Below are 19,221 nucleotides of genomic sequence, written 5' to 3'. Positions count from 1 at the left end.
ACCTCAGTGTGAAAACATCAATGAAGTTGTATATAAAAACATGTCCATGCAAACTGTGAGCTTGCAGTCAAAAAGTCAAACTGAAATATGATCAGTCAGTGTTTTGACAAAGGACACATCAGCAGAGAATATTAATCGCTTTCCACTTTCTTTGTAAAAGCCTTGTACCATCCTCAGAACATTTTCAGATTGCCTTATATCTGATTAATACAGTATTACTTTAGTTCTTGGAGGTGATTATTTTGAAGGGGTTGGTTAGCTCAGTTGGCTGGCCAGCTGGTTTGTAATGCAGAGTGTTGCCACAGCATGGATTTGATTCCCATGCTAGTGATTCCCATGTCTGGTGAGGTTACTTTAAGGGAATCTCCTTTTCAACCTTATTCCTCACCTGATGTGTGGTCACTTTCAAGTTAATTTATGTGACTTTCCTTTAGATTATTCTCAGAGGTGCTTTCAGGGTAAGAAACAAAGTTCCCTTTTCATTTGTCACAAGTTTCAATTGAGATGCTGTCACAAATAATTTGGTCATTTCTTGCACGATTGGGAGAAATTCCTGCAATGTGTGCAGGAGAACTTTCTAGGAGAGGTCATTTCCATTCCAACTAGGAAAGAAGCTGTGCTGGTTCTGGTCCTCGGAAATGAGGCAGGCCCCCAAATGGAGAACATCAGAGTGAGGGAGCATTTGGGAAATAGCATCATCACTTAATAAAGTTGAATATTAAGTTGGAAAAGAATAAAAATTAGATTAAGACCTCATACTGGAAAAGAGCAGATTTTAGTGTCCAAAAGTTGAACTGAAACAGATTGATTGGAAACGGATTTTGGGGATAAATCAGTGGATGAAATGTGAGAGAATTTCAAAAGAGAGGCGAATCAGGTAAAAGTGAGGTACACATTCATAAGAAATAAATATAGGGTATCCAGAGCTAGAGTACCTTAGATGACTAAGGATAATGTTGAGAAAATATGGAAGAATTAGGTGGCATATGTTGTATACTGAAATAATAGTAATAGAAATTAGATTGACTATCTCAAATATGGGAGAGATGCTCCGGCTGGAGTAAGGAAAGCTAAGAGGAAGCATGAGGAAAGAATAGTAGGCTGCACTAAAGCAAATAATAAAAATGTTCTTCAAACATATTAATAGCAGGCGATTAGTGAAGGATAGAATGGGGTCCATAAGGAACAAGTAGATAAAGCTGCTTACTCAGACAAAGTCTGTGACGGAGTTCCGAAATGAATATTTTGCTTCTGTCTTTCCCAAATTAGCAAAAGGCAACTGGCTAGTTGATAACGTAGGTGTTGAGCAACTGAGCAGGATAGTGATAGTAAAAGAGGTGTTATAAAGGTTAGCACTCCAGGTAGACAAGTCTCCAGGTGGAATGCATCCTAGATTGCTAAGAGAGTATGGGAGCAAATCATGAAGCTGTTGACAGACATTTTCCAGCCTCTCTGAATACCAGATTAGTCCCGGGGGAATGGCATGTTACAGATGTGACACTGTTGTTTAAGAAAGGAGCAAAGGATAATTCAGGAAACTGTAGAGCTTTCAACTTCTCATCAATTGTGGGAAAATGTATAGAAACCATAAAATGGAATAAGATAAGCATACACTGAGAGAAAAATAAGTTAATACTAGACAGACAACATGGTTTTGTCAAGGGAGGGTTATTTCTGATAAATTAAATTGAGTTCTTTAATGAGGTGACAAATGCAATGGATGAAAGTAGTGCTATGGATATGGTATTTTTGAATTGTCAGAAAGCATTTGATACAGTGCCAGATGGCAGGTCAGTTAGCAACTTGGAAATATTTGGGATTGGTGGGTCCCTGGCAGCATGGATTAGAAGTTAGATAAAAGATTGGAAACAGGGAAAGTAGATGGGCCTTTGTCAGACTGGAGATGAGTTGAACATAGAACATAGAACATGGAAAAGTGCAGCACAGAACAGGCCCTTTGTTTCACGATGTTGTGGCGAGATTTAATCCTAATGTAAAATATAGTAACAACCTACGCACCCCTCAACTCACTGCTATCCATGTGCATGTCCAGCAGTCGCTTAAATGTCCCCAATGACTCTGCTTCCACTGCCAACACTGGCAACGCATTCCATGCATTCGCAACTCTCTGTGTAAAAAAACATACCTCTGACGTCTCCTTTGTACCTTCCTCCTAATATCTTCAACCTATGACTTCTCGTACCAGTCAATCCTGCCTTGGGGAAAAGTCTCTGGCTATTGACTCTATCTATTCCTCTCACCATTTTGTACACCTCTATTAGGTCTCCTCTCTTCCTCCTTCTCTCCAGAGAGAAAAGTCTGAACCTATTCAATCTTTCTTCAGAAGGTAAGCCCTCCAGTCCATGCAGCATCCTGGTAAATCTTCTTTGCACCCTCTCCAAAGCCTCTGTATCTTTCCTATAGTAGGGTGACCAGACCTGGACACAATATTCCAAGTGTGGCCTCATCAGTGACTTGTAGATCTGCAGCAAAACCTCACGGCTCTTAAACTCTATCCCCTTGTGATGAAAGCCAAAACGCCATATGCTTTCTTAACAACCCTATCCACTTGGGTGGCAACTTTGAGGGATCTATGTACTTGCACACCTCTGTTCCTCCACACTGCCAAGAATCCTGTCTTTAATCCTATCTTCAACATTGAAGTTCAACCTTCTAAAATGCATCACTTCGCATTTATCCAGGTTGAACTCCATCTGCCATTTCTCAGCCCAGCTCTGCATCCCGTCTATGTCATGCTACAGCCTGCAGTGGCCCTCTATACTATCGATGACATCTCCAACCTTTGTGTCATCTGCAAATTTACTAACCCACCCCTCAACCTCCTCATCCAAGTCATTTATAAAAACTACAAAGAACAGAGGCTCAAATACTGAGCCCTGCAGGACCCCACTCAACACTGACCTCCAGGCAGAATATGTTCCATCTACAACCCCTCTCTGCCTTCTGTCAGCCAGCCAATTCTGAATCCAGATAGCCAAATCTCCCTGTATCCCATACTTCCTGACTTTATGAATGAGCCTACCATGGGGAACCCTATCAAATGCCTTACTGAAATCCATTTTCACCACATCCACTGCTCGACCGTCGTCAACCTGTCTTTACACCTCCTCAAAGAACTCAATAAAATTTGTGAGGCATGACCTGCCCCTCACAAAGCCATGCTGACTGCCTTTAATCACACTATGCTTTGCCAAATAGTCATAAATCCTTTCCCTCAGAATACTTTCCAAAACTTTGCTGACCACAGACATAAGACTGACTGATCTGTAATTGCCAGGGATTTCCTTATTTCCCCTTCTTGAAAAGAGGAACAACATTCGCCTCCTTCCAATCCTCCAGTATGACTCCCGTGGAGAGTGAGGAGGCAAATATCCTCGCCAGCGGCTTAGCAACCTCCTTTCTCGCTTCCCGGAACAGCCTAGGATAAATCTGATTTGGCCCTGGAGACTTATTTTTTTTACTGGTGCACCTTCTCTCATCTCCTTACCCCAACTCCCTCACACCAGACCTACCCATTGTCAGCCACTAATAGTCCCCATTAGTAGACATTGGTTCTCCCTGGCTGACCTTTACCCATTCCCTTGTCTGATCAACTGTTATATGGAGGTGCCGGTATTTGATGGGGTAGACAAGGTCACAAGTCATACGATACCAGGTTATATAGTCTAACAGGCTTGTTTGAAATCACAAGCTTTTGGAGCGCTGCTCCTTCATCAGGTGAAAGTGGCTTCATCTGGTGAAGGAGTAGCGAGGCAAAACCTTGTGATTTCAAATAAACCTGATGGACTATAAACTGGTGTCTTGTGACCTCTGACTTTGCCCAACTGTTGTTCTCTCTCTGTGTTCCATCTCTACCTATTGTTTACTCCAACTCACACCCACCCACCACACTTCTCCCAACCCCTCCAACGCAGCCCCACATGTCAACTTTTTCCTAGCTACATTCAGTTCTGAAAAATGGTCACTGGATCTGAAAAACATGATCTCTGCTTTCTCTCCACAGATGTTGCCAGACCTGCTGAGTTTCTCCAATAATTTCTGATACTGTTTCTGATTTCCAGCACCACAGTTCTTTGGTTTTTTTAGTTTCTCCATAAGAGTCCATTCTTTGCTCCTTTCTTCCTGAGGTTAAAGAATGATTTCAGCTGTTATCCTAAGAACACTATGAATGTGTTAATTCCTCTTTTACCTTCAAGTGGGACCATCTTGCAAATCTTCTAATGAGAGAAATAGAGGAAAAAGTGATAAAAACATCCAGATATGGAAACAGATCCTTTGGTCCAACTAGTCCATGCCAACCCTATTCCTAAACTAAATTAGTCCCACCTGGCTGTGTTTGGCCTATCTCCCTCCAAACCTGTTCTATTTATGTACTTATTCAAATGTCTTTTAAATGTTGTAATTATAACAGCATCCACCACTTCTTCTGGCAGTTCATTCCATATATGAACTACTGTCTGTGTAAAAAAGTTGCCCCTCATGTCCTTTTTAAATCTTTCTCCTCTCACCTTAGGTTTTGACCCCCTCATTTGAATTACCCCATCTTAGGGAAAAGGCTCTTCCTATCCATCTTATCTATGCCTCCCATGATTTTATAAACATCTATAAGGTCACCCCTTAAACTACACTGCAGTGAAAAAGTCTCAGCCTATTCAGCCTATCTTTATAACTCAAACCTTCCTTTCCTGGTAGGTTTTTTTTCCTGAACTCTCTCCAATTTAATAAGATCCTTCCTATAGCAGTGTGACAGAACTGTACACAGTACGCCAAGAGGCCTCACCAACCTCATCATGACATCTCGCTCAGGTTTGAACAATGAAGTCAAGTGTGCTAAATGCCTTCTTAACCACCCTGTCTCCATGTGATGCAAACTTCAAAGAATTATGTTTAAAAAAATCACACAACACCAGGTTATAGTCCAACAGGTTTATTTGGAAGCACTAGCTTTCGGAGCATTGCTTCTTTATCGGGTGGTAATGGTTCCACAACCACCTCATGAAGGAGCAGCGTTCCAAAAGCTAGTGCTTCCAAATAAACCTGTTGGACTATAACCTGGTGTTGTGTGAGTTTTAATTTTGTACACCCCAGTCCAACACCGGCTCCTCCAAATCAAAGAATTATGTACCTGAACACTAAGTCTCTCTGTTCTACAACACTACCCAGGGCCCTACCATTAATTGTGAGTCCAGCCCTTGTTTGTTTTACCAAAATGCAATACCTTGCATTTATCCAAATTAAATCCATTTACCACTCCTCAACATATTAACCCAATTGATCAAGAACTGTTTGTAATCTTAGATAATCCTCTTCACTGTCCACGATGCCACCACTTTTTGTGTTACCCACAAACTTACTAGCGATGTCTCCTAAATTTTCATTCAAGTTCCTTATATGAATGACAAATAAATGTGGATCCAGTACTGAAGCCTGTGGACACCGTTGGTCACAGGCCTCCAGTCCAAAAAACAATCCTTCATCACCAGTCTCTGTCTCCTACTGTCAAGCCAATTTTGTATCTGGTTGGCAAGGTCTCCCTGAACTCCATGTGGTCTAACTTTACTCATCAAAACCTTATCAAAGGCTTTACTAAAGTCCAAGTAAACAATACCTGCCACTCTGACCTCATCAATCTTTTTGGTTATCCCCTCAAAAAACTCAATCAAGTTTGTGAGACATGAATTCCCTTGCACAAAGCCATGTGCCTATCCCTAATCATGTCCCTGCATTTCCAAATGCATGTAAATCTTATTTTTCAGAATCACCCCAAAACTTGCCAATGTCAGACTCACCAATTTACAGTTCCCAGGCTTCACCTTACAGCCTTTCATATATAAATGTACATCATTAGCCACCCTCCAGTCCTCCAGCACCTAGATGATGCAAGGGTGGGAGGGGAAAGATTTGAAAGGGACCTAAGGACAACTTTTTCACGCAGAGTATGGAATGAGTTGCCAGAAGTGCTAGAGGCTGGTAACAACAATTAAAAGGCACCCGGAATAGAAAGGGTTGGGAGGGATTATGAGTCTAATACAGGCAAATGGGGCGAGAACAATTAAGGACAGTTGACCTGTTTCCATGTTGCACAACTGTACAACTCCATGAGTCTATAAATATTTCTGATAGGTTCCTGCAATTTCTTCCCTAATTTTCCACAATGTCCTTGGTTGCATTTGATCAGGTCCCAGAGATTTATTTACCTTTATATTTTCTAAGGTGTCTAGTACTTTCTTTGCTGTGACATGAAATATTTTCAAAACATTTATTTCCCAAGTTCTCTAACCTCCATTTCTCCTCAGTAAAAACTGACATGAAATATTCACTTAGTATCTCTCCCACCTCCTGGGGTTCAACACAAAGACAATCTTGTTAATCCTTAAGAGACCCTGTTTTCTCTCTCGAGTTGCTCTTTTGCACTTGATGTACTTATAGAATCGCTTTGATTATCCTGAACCTTATCTGCCAAGGCTATCTCATTTCCCCTTGATGCCATCCTAATTTCCCTCTTAAGAAAGCCCCGACCCTTATACTCTTCAAGAGATTCATTGATCCCAGTTGTCTATATCTAATACATGACTCTTTCTTATCCCTGTCCAGAGCCTCAATATCTTTATCCATTCATTTCTCCATATTCTTATCAGCCTTACCTTTCACTCTAACAGTAATATAATTCCTCTGCACTCTCGTTATCACACTGTTGAAAGCTGTCCACTGGTCAGAAATCCCTTTACCTGCGGAAAGCCTACTCCAATCCACTTTTGAAAGTTCCTGTCTTATGTCATCAAACTTCGCCATCAATCTTTAACTTTAATGGAAGGCCTATCCTTTTTCATAACGATTTTCAAGCTTATAGAATTATAGTAACAGGTCTCAAAGTGTTTCCCTTGTTATGGAACAGACCAGACCCCCTCAAAATAGTTCAAGATGTAGTCCAGAACCTATTTTTTCTTGTTGTTTTAAGCAGGTGTAAGTGGATATTCCAGGAGTGAAGCAGCTGGCCCAACCACTCACTTTTAAACAAAACAGAATTTATTTTGCATATGAACCAAGGAAAACTGAATTTGGAATAACATAATTATTTGAAAATCCAATCAATATTATCACAACTGTTCTATGTAATTGCAACAATCCCCATAAACACCCCTTGGCAAAAAAGTTAAAATCAATTACAGGGTTTGACAGGAGTCATAGAGTCATAGAGATGTACAACATGGAAATAGACCCTTCGGTCCAACCCGTCCATGATGACCAGATATCCCAACCCAATCTAGTCCCACCTGCCAGCACCCGGCCCATATCCCTCCAAACCCTTCCTATTCATATACCCATCCAAATGCCTCTTAAATGTTGCAATTGTACCAGCCTCCACCATTTTTGCATCCTGTGGGGCCATTTGTCCACATCCAATAAGATGGCCCAGGAAGGTGACTTGGGCTTTGACACATTCCCTTTTCGTCAGGTTTATCACCAAGCCTGCCTCCCGAAGTTGATCGAACAATTCCAATAAATGTTGTAAATGTTCCTTCCAGGTGTGACTAAAAATCACCAGGTCATCTATAAATATGACACAATTGGGTAATCTGGAAATGACCGTATTGGTTAGTCACTGAAATGTGACTGGTGCATTTTTCATACCAAATCGCATAGCTTAATTCATAAAGTCCATTCAGCGTTATGAAAGCTGAAATTGTTCTTTTGGACAAAGGTACCTGCCAGTATTCTTTGAGCAAGTCCAACTTAGAAATTTCAATTGCTTGTCCCACTTTTTCAACACAGTCTTCCAAACATGGAATCAGGTATGCATTAGTCTTTGTAACTGCATTGACTTTGCGATAGTCCACACATAACCGTTGGGTACCATCTGATTTTGGCACCAATACTATGGGTGAGCTCCAGTCACTGTAACTCACTTCAATTATGTCAACTTGGAGAATGCATTCAATCTCCTTTTGAAACTGTGCCACCTTGAGAGGGTTATGCCTATAAGGATGTGGTTTCATTGCAACAGCGTCTCCTATATCTACATCATGCATAATTAGGTTAGTATTTCCCAGCTTATTTCTACATATCTCCCCATGTAATAGTAATAACTCTTTCAGGTCATTTCAATTTTTGTCTGGAAGGTAACTCAATAATTTATCGCAATTTTTGACAGCTTCCTCATTGTCAAATTTAATTTTAGGAATATCCAATTCAGAATCCTATGAACATGGTTCTTCCCTCTGTGTTGTCGCCAATAACACAGTCTCACAGCTTTCCTTCCCTGTCAAAATACCTTTTCAGCATATTCACATGACACACTCTGTGAGATTTCTTTTTGTATGGAGTTCTTATCAAATAGTTCACCTTACACAATAGCATTTTGACTTGATAAGGTCCACTAAACCTTGCTTTTAAAGGTTCACTATCACTGGAAGTAGCATTATCACATTATCTACAATAGCAAGATTGCCTGCTTTTGATTTCTTGTCTGCTTCCTGTTTCATTTTGTGCTGTGATACTTTTAAATGGTGTCTCGTCAACTCCGTCACTCTATTTAATTGTTCCCTAAAATTTGACACAGAGTCTCTGAATTCTGACTTACCAATTTCTCTTTAATCAATGTTAATAGACCTCTCACTTCATGCCCAAAAACTAATTTAAATGTACTGAATTTGGTTGATTCATTTGGTGCGTCACTGATTGCAAAAAGTACAAACGCTATTCCCTTCTCCCAATCATCTGGATAGTCCTGGCTGTAAGCCCTCAACATGGTCTTTAATGTCTGATGCCATCTCTCTCGTGCTCCCTGCGATTCTGGATGGATCGCAGTAGATTTGAATGGTTTTCCTCCTAAGATGTCCATAACTTCCTTGAATAGTTTTGATGTAAAGTTTGATCCTTGATCTGATTGTATCTCTGTGGGTAATCCATATCTAGTGAAAACTTTGATGGACTCCTCGACAACCCTTTTAGCTGTGATATTATGTCATGGAATGGCCTCTGGAAATCTAGTGGACACATCCGTTATTATTAACAAATACTGATTCCCACTTTTTGTTTTACATAGGGGTTCTACACAATCAATTAAGACTCTTGTAAAAAGCTCTTCAAATGCAGGAATAGGTATTAAAGGTGCAGGTTTTATTGCTGCCTGTGGTTTTCCAGTTACCTGGCATGTATGACATGCCTGGCAAAATGCAACTACATCCTTGTGCAGTCCAGGCCAGTACAAATATTTTTGTATTTTAGCTTGAGTTTTTTCACCCCTAAGTGACCCCCTACTGGTAATTCATGCGCCACCCGCAACACCTCCATTCTACAGCCCACTGGCAATACAACTTGATGAATGTCTGCCCATTTCTCATCTGCCTGAATATATGATGACCTCCATTTCCTCATTAAGGCATCATTCTTGAGATAGTAACATTCAGGGATACATCTAGATTATACTTCCATGTATGCTTTTTGATTCAATTGGTTTAGTTTCTCATCTTTCTACTGTAATTCAGTTAATTTCTCTGAACTAACAATGTCTGCTTTGTCATCTATTTGCCTCCTGTTTTGTGTCAACCATTTGATCAAACAGGGTCTCTGCTAATTCCACTTCAACTTTAATATCTGTACTCTATGATCTCTCCTGTTTCAACTGATGCCTTTATGACCTCATTGCCACACAGTTAGGAAAACTCCCAGGATGTGATTCCTGCCATAGTCCAGTTGCCTAAGTTTCCACTGGCATTTCAACCACAGTAGGCAGCACTCCTACCTGTGGATCGAAGAGTGTGGGACTGGAAAAGCACAGCAGGTCAAGCAGCATCCAAGAAGCAGGAGAGTCAACGTTTCGTGCATAAGCTCTTCATCAGGGATATCTGAAACGTCAACTCTCCTGCTCCTCGGATGCTGCCTGACCAGCTGTGCTTTTCCAGCACCACACTCTTCGATTCTGATCTCCAACATCAGCAGTCCTCACTTTCTCCTACCTGTAGGCCAGCTATATCAATAGCAAGGGCAAATTGTATTCTTGGAGCTGAGTGTTTTCCCAATACTCCTACCATGACTTCTCCACTCTTCACTGGACTCTCTAACCTCATTTTACATAAATAAGTGCTTCTTGTCAGACTGTGAATTCCCAAAACAAGTACCTTTTCTGGCACAGACCTTCAGAGGTACATATCTGATCATCTTTCGACATCAAAGCTTGAGAGAATTCTGTGTATCTTAGTATTATAACCTCTTTATTTGCTGCTCCTGGCCTATGCAAGTAAACTTTACCATCGCAGGTAATGGCTTATGAAGACCTGACACTTCCTTCTTAACCAATCTCCGAGCAGCTTGTACATTCTGATATAGCTTTCTAACCTCCACTGTGCTTTCCGTTACCACTCCAACAAAATTCATTGGCTTATCCTGTTTTCCTACATTTGGCTTCCTAGTGCTTTTCCTAATCCACCAACACTATGATTTCACATGGCCTACTTTATTGCAGTGAAAGCACTAGAGGATTTTAACTTCTCTTTCCCTATAAAGAGTTTCCTTTTTACCCAGTGGTAAGTTATCCTTATCATCTTTACCAAGAAGAAAGTGAGGACTGCAGATGCTGGAGATCAGAGTTAAGAGTGTGGTGCTGGAAAAGCACAGCAGGTCAGGCAGCATCCGAGGAGCAGGAGAGTCAACGTTTCATGCATAAGCTCTTCATCAGGAATGAGGCTTGTGTGCCAGGTGGTCTGAGAGATAAATGGGAGGGGAGTGGGGCTGGGGGGAAGGTAGCTGGGAATTAGATAGGTAGATGAAAGTGGGGGTGAAAGTGATATGTCAGAGAGGAAAGTGGAGCAGATAGGTGGGAAGAAAGATGACAGGTCAAGAGGGCAGTGCTGAGTTGGCGGCTTTGCACTGGGATAATGTCGGGAGAGGGGAAATGAGGAAACTGGTGAAATCCACAGTGATTCCATGTGACTGTAGGGTCCCAAGGCAGAAAATGAGGCTTTCTTCCTCCAGGCATCGGTTGCTTAGGGTTTGGCAATGGAGGCGGTCCAGGGCCTGCATGTCCTTGGCAGAGCAGGAGGGGGAGTTGAAGTGTTCAGCCAATGGGCAGTTCGGTTGGTAGGGGCGGGTGTCCCAGAGATGTTCTCTGAAATGATCTGCAAATTGGCGTCCTGTCTCCCTGATGTAGAGGAGACCATATCAGGTGCAACAGATACAGTAGATGATGTTGGTGGAAGTATCGGTAAATTTCTCTTGATGTGGAAGGATCCTTTGGGGCCTTGGACAGAGGTGAAGGGAGTGGTGTGGTGTGAGTGCAGGGTTTGCACTTCTTGCGGTAGCAGGGGAAGGTGCCAGGAATGGGGGTGCTGGGCTGGTGAAGGGTGTGGATCTGACAAGGGAGTCGGGGAGGGAACACAGGGCGCCATCTTGCAGATCATTTCAAATTGCTTTTTTTTGTTCTTTTTCTCTTCTGCTTTTAATCATAATTCAAACAGTTTCATTTCATTTGCCCTTTCCTTTTCTTCTGCCTCCAACTCAAGCTGCTTCATTCTCAATTGAATTTTAGCCACCTCCAAAGATTCTGTGGCCATTTCCAGCCAACTGAGCTGAGCTATTGCTGTAATTATATCTCCTTTCTTCATGGAAGGAGACAGCTCCCAACTCCGGATTGTCTGTGAAGTCCAGCAGCTTGCCCTTATTCACCTTCCTAAGGCCCCAAAGTCACTTCTCCCACCCTGGAAAACTCTTGGTGAGTGAAAGCGCCCTAACTACATCAAGCTCTATTCAAACCAACCAAACTCAACACCTGGAACAAAAGACACAAACACCTATCACTTGCTGCCTTCGAGTCTAGCAACCCATTTCCAATTTGGAACTATAGAACAGACCAGATCCCCCTCAAAACATTTCAAGAAGGTAGCCCAGGCCCTAACTTTTCTAGCTGTTTTAAGCAGGTGTGGGGTGAATATTCCAGGAGGGATGCAACCAGCCCAACCACGCAGTTTCAAACAAAGCAGCATTTGTTTTAGATACGAGCAAAAGAAAAACGAATAACATAACTATTTGAAAACCCAATTGAATGATGCTGTTTCAAACTCCTGCAAGAATCGCCATAAACAACCCTTGGCAAAAAAGATAAAATCAAACAGAGGGTCTTACAGGAGCGAGAGAGATGGCAGAGAGATTCAGCAGGGGACACCTCCCATGCAGCTGTTTCTTTGACCAGCAGGCTCACAAAACTGACTGCTTGCTCTGAACAGCCAGACCAAACCAGAGAAAAGGCGAGCTGTCCATTCCCCTTTCATTGAACAAGTGTTTTCTTTTAAGTTCAAAGGCTTCTTCAAGTAGATAAACACAAACATCTTGGTAACTCTGCTCCATATAACGCATTTGAAAAAAGCCAAGGACAACACAATCTTGTTAAAGGAGCAGCATCGTCACATCCTAGTAACACTTCAGTCACTTGCCCTGCCTTACTTCCCAAGAGAAGGTAAAATGTTGCTCTTTCTCGAGTAGGTATGTTTACATATAGATAAAGAACATTTTCTTGAACACTTTTAACAAATTCCTCACCATTCAAGCCCTTAACACTGTGGAAGTCCCAGTCAAATTTGTAACATTAATATCCCCTACTATTACAGTCCTATTATTCTTACATACATCTGAGTTCGCTCTACTAATTTACTGCTCACTTTCCCACTGACTATTAGGTGCACTATAGAACAATCTCATCAAGGTGATCATCCCTTTCTTATTTCAAAGTTCTACCCATTCAGCTTCACTGGACGATTCTTCAAAAAGCAAAAAAGCTAAGTCAAGTAAAGGAAGAGCACAAAACCAAAAAGGAACTCAAAATAGAAGATAAGTAACAGTGGAGTAAACTGGTAGATTAATGCTGTAGCATTTACCAGGTTATTTATTCTGCAGGTTGTAGAGATCTGGAAGCATTCAGGCTCCTGCGCCGAGGGATTGTCTGCTCCATCCGGTTTTCCTTTCTTTTCTTTGCTTATTTTTAATCTTTACTTTTACATTTTACTTACCTTCTTATGGAGAGCAGTGAAGTCAATGGCAATGACAATGACAGTGGCAGGGTGGGTCCTGTGTGGTGGTGGCAGAGGCAGAGGTGAGTTTTTAGATTCCTGGCAGCAGCAGATTCAAGTTTGAGCCCAGCCCAGGATCCAGTCGCATTGGCAGATGCTGCATCAGTGAGGTTGGCCAAGAAGGCAGAGTCAAGTTTGGCACAGCCATGGGTTCCGGCAGTATCAGTATCAGCGCCGGCAGCTTTGTGATGTCGGCTCAGCAAGGACACATGGTGGTAGTGGTTCAGTGGAGATGAGATGGTGCCAAAGAATGGTGACATGTTTCCAGCAGCGGCAACGCACAGTGAAGGGCCTTGACACTGGCTGGCTACTTCATACTGGGGGTGGGAGGAGAGCCTGGATTCAGGCCCATGGCTAAGCACTGAAGGAGACGGATTATAAGGTTGAACATTTCTTTATTTTCTGCCTTTGCATTCTATAGTTTCTGTGTTTCAAAATGATACTGGAGCATGCAACATTCCTCACTGTATTTGTAGCAATATGTATGTGACAATAAATAAATCAAATCAATCAAAGTGTACAACATAGTTCTGAAGAAGTCATACATCAAGCATTCTGTTTATTTCCTATTCCAGCATCCATAGTATTCTTTTTATTTGTGCCCTGAAAAATCTTACATTGTTCAACAAATTATCCTCTCATTTGTCTAATTTCCAATGAGTACAGACCCAAACTTACCAACATTTCTTCATAAGACAGTACCCCCACACCCAGAATCAACATTATGGATCTTTTCTGTACTTACTGCAATGCCGGTATAGTTTCTCTTAGATGGATAGGGGGATCAAAATGTGCACAGTTTTCTAGGTGTGTTCGGATTAGTATGATGTATGATTTTAGACCTTCTATTTTATACTCTATTCCATTTAAAATAAAGGCTAACTGTTTGTTTACTTTCCCTATTATCCGTTGAACTTGAAATCTCACTTTTTATGATTCATGCACAAGAATCCCAAATTGCTCTGCTTTCTGCAATCTTTTTCATCCAAACACGATTCAGCCCTTTTATTGTTCCTACAAAAGTGTACAATTTCAAAATTTCCCACATATGTTTCATATGTCAAATTTTTGCCCATTGACTTGACCAATTCCTGTGTAGATTCTTTGTCTCCTCCTCACTACTTTCCTCACCAACTATTTTTGTGTCATCTGCACACTTGGCTCCAGAACATTCAGTTCCTTTATCCATGTCATAATAGTGAATTATAATTAATTGTGGCCTTAGCATTGATCTCTGTGGCACTCCATAGTAAAAGGTAGCCATTCAGAAAATGCTCCCTTTACTCCAACTCTCTGTCTTCCGTCAGTTAGCCAATCCTCTACGTATTTAATACGTTACATCGAAAACCATGGGCTCTTATTAAGTCGCTTTATGTGTGGTATCTTGTGAAACACCTTTGAAAATCTATTGGTTCACTTGTTTCTATCCTGCTTGTTACCTCTCAAAGAATTCTAATAAATCTTTGAGCGATGATTATATTATATCTTCCTAAATACTCTGCTATTACATCCTTTATAATCGATTAACGTTTTCCTAATGATACATAGCTATTTATTGTCTCCCTCACTTTTTGACTGGTGGTTTTGCAGTTCTCTGGGACTTTTGCAGAATCTAAGGAAACTTGTAAAGTTACTCCCTCTGCAGCTATTTTCTTTAAAATCCTGGAGTGCACCCCATCAGATCCAGGGAATTTATCAGCCTTGAGCAGTGTTCGGTTCTGAAGTTAATTTTGGAGATTTGTATGTTTTTTTGGCGAATAAAGCTGTGACATTGACCTGGAATGTGTTGGCATTGCTAAAGAACAAAGCATTTTTATTATTGTTACACAAAACCAATGTGCAGAAGCACAATGATTTCAGTACAAAGCAAAACCATTTCTGTCTATTGCAATTGTGCAATTGTAATGCTGCAAATTCTCTACCAGGTTTATCTATTCTAATTCCATTTCCCTGTTTTTTTTACATGTGTACAAGTGATTAACTCCTCTAACTAAATTAGATTCTATCCGCATTTTCAGTGTGGTAATGCATATTACAACAGTTATTGAATGAAGAAAATACTTTACAATTTTGTTGCTTTATAATTTTAAGACTACTCCTAAGTTTGTAACATTAATATTTATTGCTATTCTTTCAGAGCCTCCAATTGGTCAGATGCATCCACCTCATGGCAGTGTGACTCCTCAAAAGAATGGCAATCTGCTGGTGATCATCGTGGTCTCCATTGGTGCAGTTACTGTTGTCGTGGTCATTGTTGTTGCTGTTATCTGCACCCGTCGATCTTCAGCACAGCAACGCAAGTATGTTTGGATTTTATTGCCTAATTTGTCTTATTTCACTTCATTGTAACTTCTTAGGGAGGTCACTTGGCACCTCAATGAATGTGAACTGACTGTTAGGAGAGTGACTCAGCCATCCAGGCGAAAGCGAGGACTGCAACTGCTGGAGATCAGAGTCAAGATTAAAGTGGTGCTGGAAAAGCATTGAAGGTCAGGCAGCATCCGAGGAGCAGGGAAATTGACATTTTGGACAAAAGCCCTTCATCAGGAATGAGGCTGGGAGCCTCCAGGGTGGAGAGATAAATGGGAGTGGGGTGGGGCTGGGGAGAAGGTAGCTGAGAGTGCAATAGGTGGATGAAAGTGGAGATAAAGGTGATAGCTCAGAGAGGAGGGTGGAGCGGATGGATGGGAAGGGAGATTGGCAGGTAAGACAGGTCATGAGGACGGTGCTGAGCTGGAAGGTTGGAACTGGGGTAAGGTGGGGACAGGGGAAATGAGGAAACTGGTGAAATCCACATTGATGCCCTGGGGTTGAAGCGTTTTGAGGTGGCAGACTAGGGTTGAATTCCCATTTTGGATTGATTTTGCTTTTTTCATTCATGGTGATGGTAAAGTTACTGCATAGAAAGTTTAGCACTGTAATGGCCCATTGAGCCTGTCAACATATATGCTCCACACCAATCTCATCCTATCTAACACACTCTTGCCTTTGTTTGCAAGGTTACATGCCTTTGTTTCAGCTGAAAACTGTTTAGCTGTGGCCCTGTTATGTCAGGAATAATTGACCAAGGTTCTTGAATATTATTTAAGGAGAGTCTGGTAGATGTGATTGTTTAGGCAACTATAGATATTTGTCCATACTGTAGGACTGACTGCTGGAATGTGATTAACACTGCAAATGCAAGCATTTCTTGCTCATTGCGAATTGCCCTGTAGAAGGTGCTGGTGAGCTGCCAAAGGTTGTATAATGTTATTGGATTGTGTTTTGTGTTCACCAAGGTGAAGGATATCAGTTAACAGGGAAATAAGCACTCTACTATATATTTCATATAGTGATGCCAGCATCAAGGAGTCTTGGTCAAGTCCAGGACAGCCTATTGCAGAGTAGCATTTGGCTTAACCTTATGCCTTAATCTCATGATCAGAAAAGGACATCCTATTGTACCACTACGAATTTGAAACCTTGGCGAATAACAAATCACTGTGACCTTTCTGAGCGAGATTGTCAATTTGCGGATCATATCTTGTGATAGTTTTATGTCCACAAGGTTGAAACAGCAAAATCCTGCTTTCTGTAAGATATTTATAGCAAACTGATAGAAGAGACTTCCATCCTGAAACTAGGACTGAAACCAGTCTTGATTACCATATTGTGCTAACCTATAGTGAGCTACAATTCCTTGGTTATTATTTTTGATACTGTGACTGTATCATAAGTAGTTTACAGGGCTTATTCAAATGGGACAGGATATAATAAGATCTGGTTGAACAGTGGAGACACCTCACAGCTGCAGATCTCTGATGTAATTTTTTTTAGGCATAGCAACAGATCTATCAGTGGGTGGGTGGAAAGGGCACTGGGGAAGCAAATAGTAAAGCTTTCTCTTTCAATGTTATGTTGAACCAAGGGATCTGAAAACTCTCTTTGTAATTGCCAAAGTAATATGGGTTATGTACAGCATTCCCAAGTGAGAATTTAATTTTACTAGAATTCAGCTCATATCTGTTGACAGCATTTGATTGATGTGCTGAAAATATATGCATTTATTAAAATATACTTTTTTTTCATATCTTGTGCATAGTATTTTTCATGACTATTTTTCAAATTCTTTTATTCGCTTTTTTCATTTTCTGTTACTCGACTTAGACCTTCTATCCTCCATACATATATAAAAATGAATAAAAATAATAGCAATATCAAAGAGAACAAAAGCAGGATGGATTTAACATAACAATAGCACTCTCCCTTTCATTGTTATGGTCATTTCCGATGCCTAAAGACAAAAGCAACAACTTGCATTTATTTAGCACTGATAATGAAGTAAAATAGTCCAAAGCACTTCACTGGAGGAATTATCAAGTAATATTTAACACCAAACAAATGAGAGGCATACTAGGACCAACGACTAAAAACGTTTTACAGCACATCTTTAATTGAAAAAAGATGTGAACAAGTTTAGTGTGGCCATTCTGAAGTTTAGGGCTTGCCACTGAAACCATACCTGTCAAAACACCTAGCATCAGTAATGGGGAAAATGCTAGAATCTGCATTAGAAACTGTGGTAACAGAACATTGGGAAAGCACTAATGAGACTGGTCAAAACCAGCACAGGTTTATGAAATAATGCTTAATAAATCTATCGGAGTGTTTTGAGGATGAAACCAGTAGAAAACATAAAGTATTTAGATTTTCAGAAGCCTTTTGTAAAGGTCCATGATAAGAGGTTAATGGGCAAAGTTAAAGAAGAGAGGGTGGGGCTAAGTATTGAGATTAATTAAGAGTTTCTTGACAGGACCGTACGGGTGTCTATGTGCGCCAGTCAATTCAAGTAGACAGATAGGTGCAAAGGTTTGGATGGCAGCTGGTAGAAGGACCTTCATTGCAAGAGAATTTGTTTAGTATTAGGAATATCATAATGCTGTTGTACAGGGCCTGGCTGAGACTGCACTTGGAATAATGTGAGTAGTTTTGATGTCCATCCCTAAAATAGGATATACTGTACATGCCATAGAGGCATGATCACTCTGCATTTTATGTTCCCAGTGTTAATGGCACTGCACGGAGTGAAGAAGATGTTAGGGGTGCCTTGAGGAGTAGATGAGTTTAGAAAATCTCAGATCCTGATTTGCAGGGCACTTTTTGCTCGAATGTTACAATTGCTATCAGTGTTTCTAATATAGGTCAGCCTCAGATTTCCCATTCAAATAGGAATGATACCGATGAGTGTTACTGACTGGTTTGCATGTATACAGGAGGTGATATAGGAACAACCCAGGAAAAATCTCGAGAATTATGTACTGGAAGCTGCTGCTCCCAATGAACCATACTTCAGCAGAAGAGAAGAGACAATTGGAATAAAATTATTGTACTCTTGTTTTGCCCATTACTTTTCACTGTTCCAATTGGAATAATTAGTAATAATCGTAGGTTACCAAATTAACTGTGCCAATAGTAAGTAGCCTCTAATTGCATGTATAAGGGTAGATCTGCTACATTTAGAAGGACATAGGTTTTTTTTCTCCAAGTTCAAAAATTCAGGTTTGGACACATACATTGATCAAGCCTCATTAATTTCTCAAAACTCAAAGCTGAATGGTCAAAAAGTAAAATTAAAGCATCACTGTGTCCTTATCCTCAATTTATTACTTTCCCATCACAGAAAGCGGGCAGCTCACAGTGGTGGCAAACGGAAGGGCAGTCAAAAAGACTTGAGGCCACCAGACCTCTGGATACACCATGAAGAAATGGAGATGAAAAATATAGAGAAGCCCTCGGGCACAGATCCATCTGTGAGAGATTCACCCATGCAACAAAGCTGCCAGGATATAACTCCTGTCAGTCACAGCCACTCAGAGAACCAGCTAACTAGTAAAAGTGGCTCACATTCAGGTAAGACGCTGCGCAATTAAAGGTTATAGAAGATACTATACTTACTAGTCTAAACTCTTTGCACAGGTTACTACCATGCTTGGAGACAGTGAGGTCTGCAGTGAAGTACTTACTACCATGCTTATTTTACGAATGTACAGTCTCAGTTTGGAGACTCACATTTTGCAAATTCCTGTCACCTTTTCATAATTTTTCCATCCATAATATGGTTCTCTGACATGCACATCTGGTGGGCAAGAGTACACTCATT

General features: G+C 40.9%; 1 protein-coding gene across 2 annotated transcripts in view; it reads left to right on the top strand.

Annotated features, from left to right (window-relative positions):
- The window catches only part of dcc (DCC netrin 1 receptor), a 1,326,174-nt gene that overhangs the window by 1,268,502 nt on the left and 38,451 nt on the right, over positions 1–19,221 (top strand). For both annotated transcript variants that reach the window (XM_087994379.1, XM_087994329.1), the window contains exons 23-24: positions 15,220–15,382; positions 18,742–18,971. In XM_087994379.1, the coding sequence (XP_087850505.1) occupies positions 15,220–15,382; positions 18,742–18,971 (393 nt within the window). The remainder of the gene's footprint in view (positions 1–15,219; positions 15,383–18,741; positions 18,972–19,221) is intronic.

The sequence above is a fragment of the Chiloscyllium plagiosum genome, unplaced genomic scaffold (assembly GCF_037043375.1).
Source record: "Chiloscyllium plagiosum isolate Xiang-an unplaced genomic scaffold, Cpla_swu_hap1 HiC_scaffold_1, whole genome shotgun sequence".
Classification (NCBI taxonomy): domain Eukaryota; kingdom Metazoa; phylum Chordata; class Chondrichthyes; order Orectolobiformes; family Hemiscylliidae; genus Chiloscyllium; species Chiloscyllium plagiosum.
The sequence above is the reverse complement of the archived record's forward strand: the minus strand, read 5'-3'. Positions and strand labels throughout refer to the sequence as shown.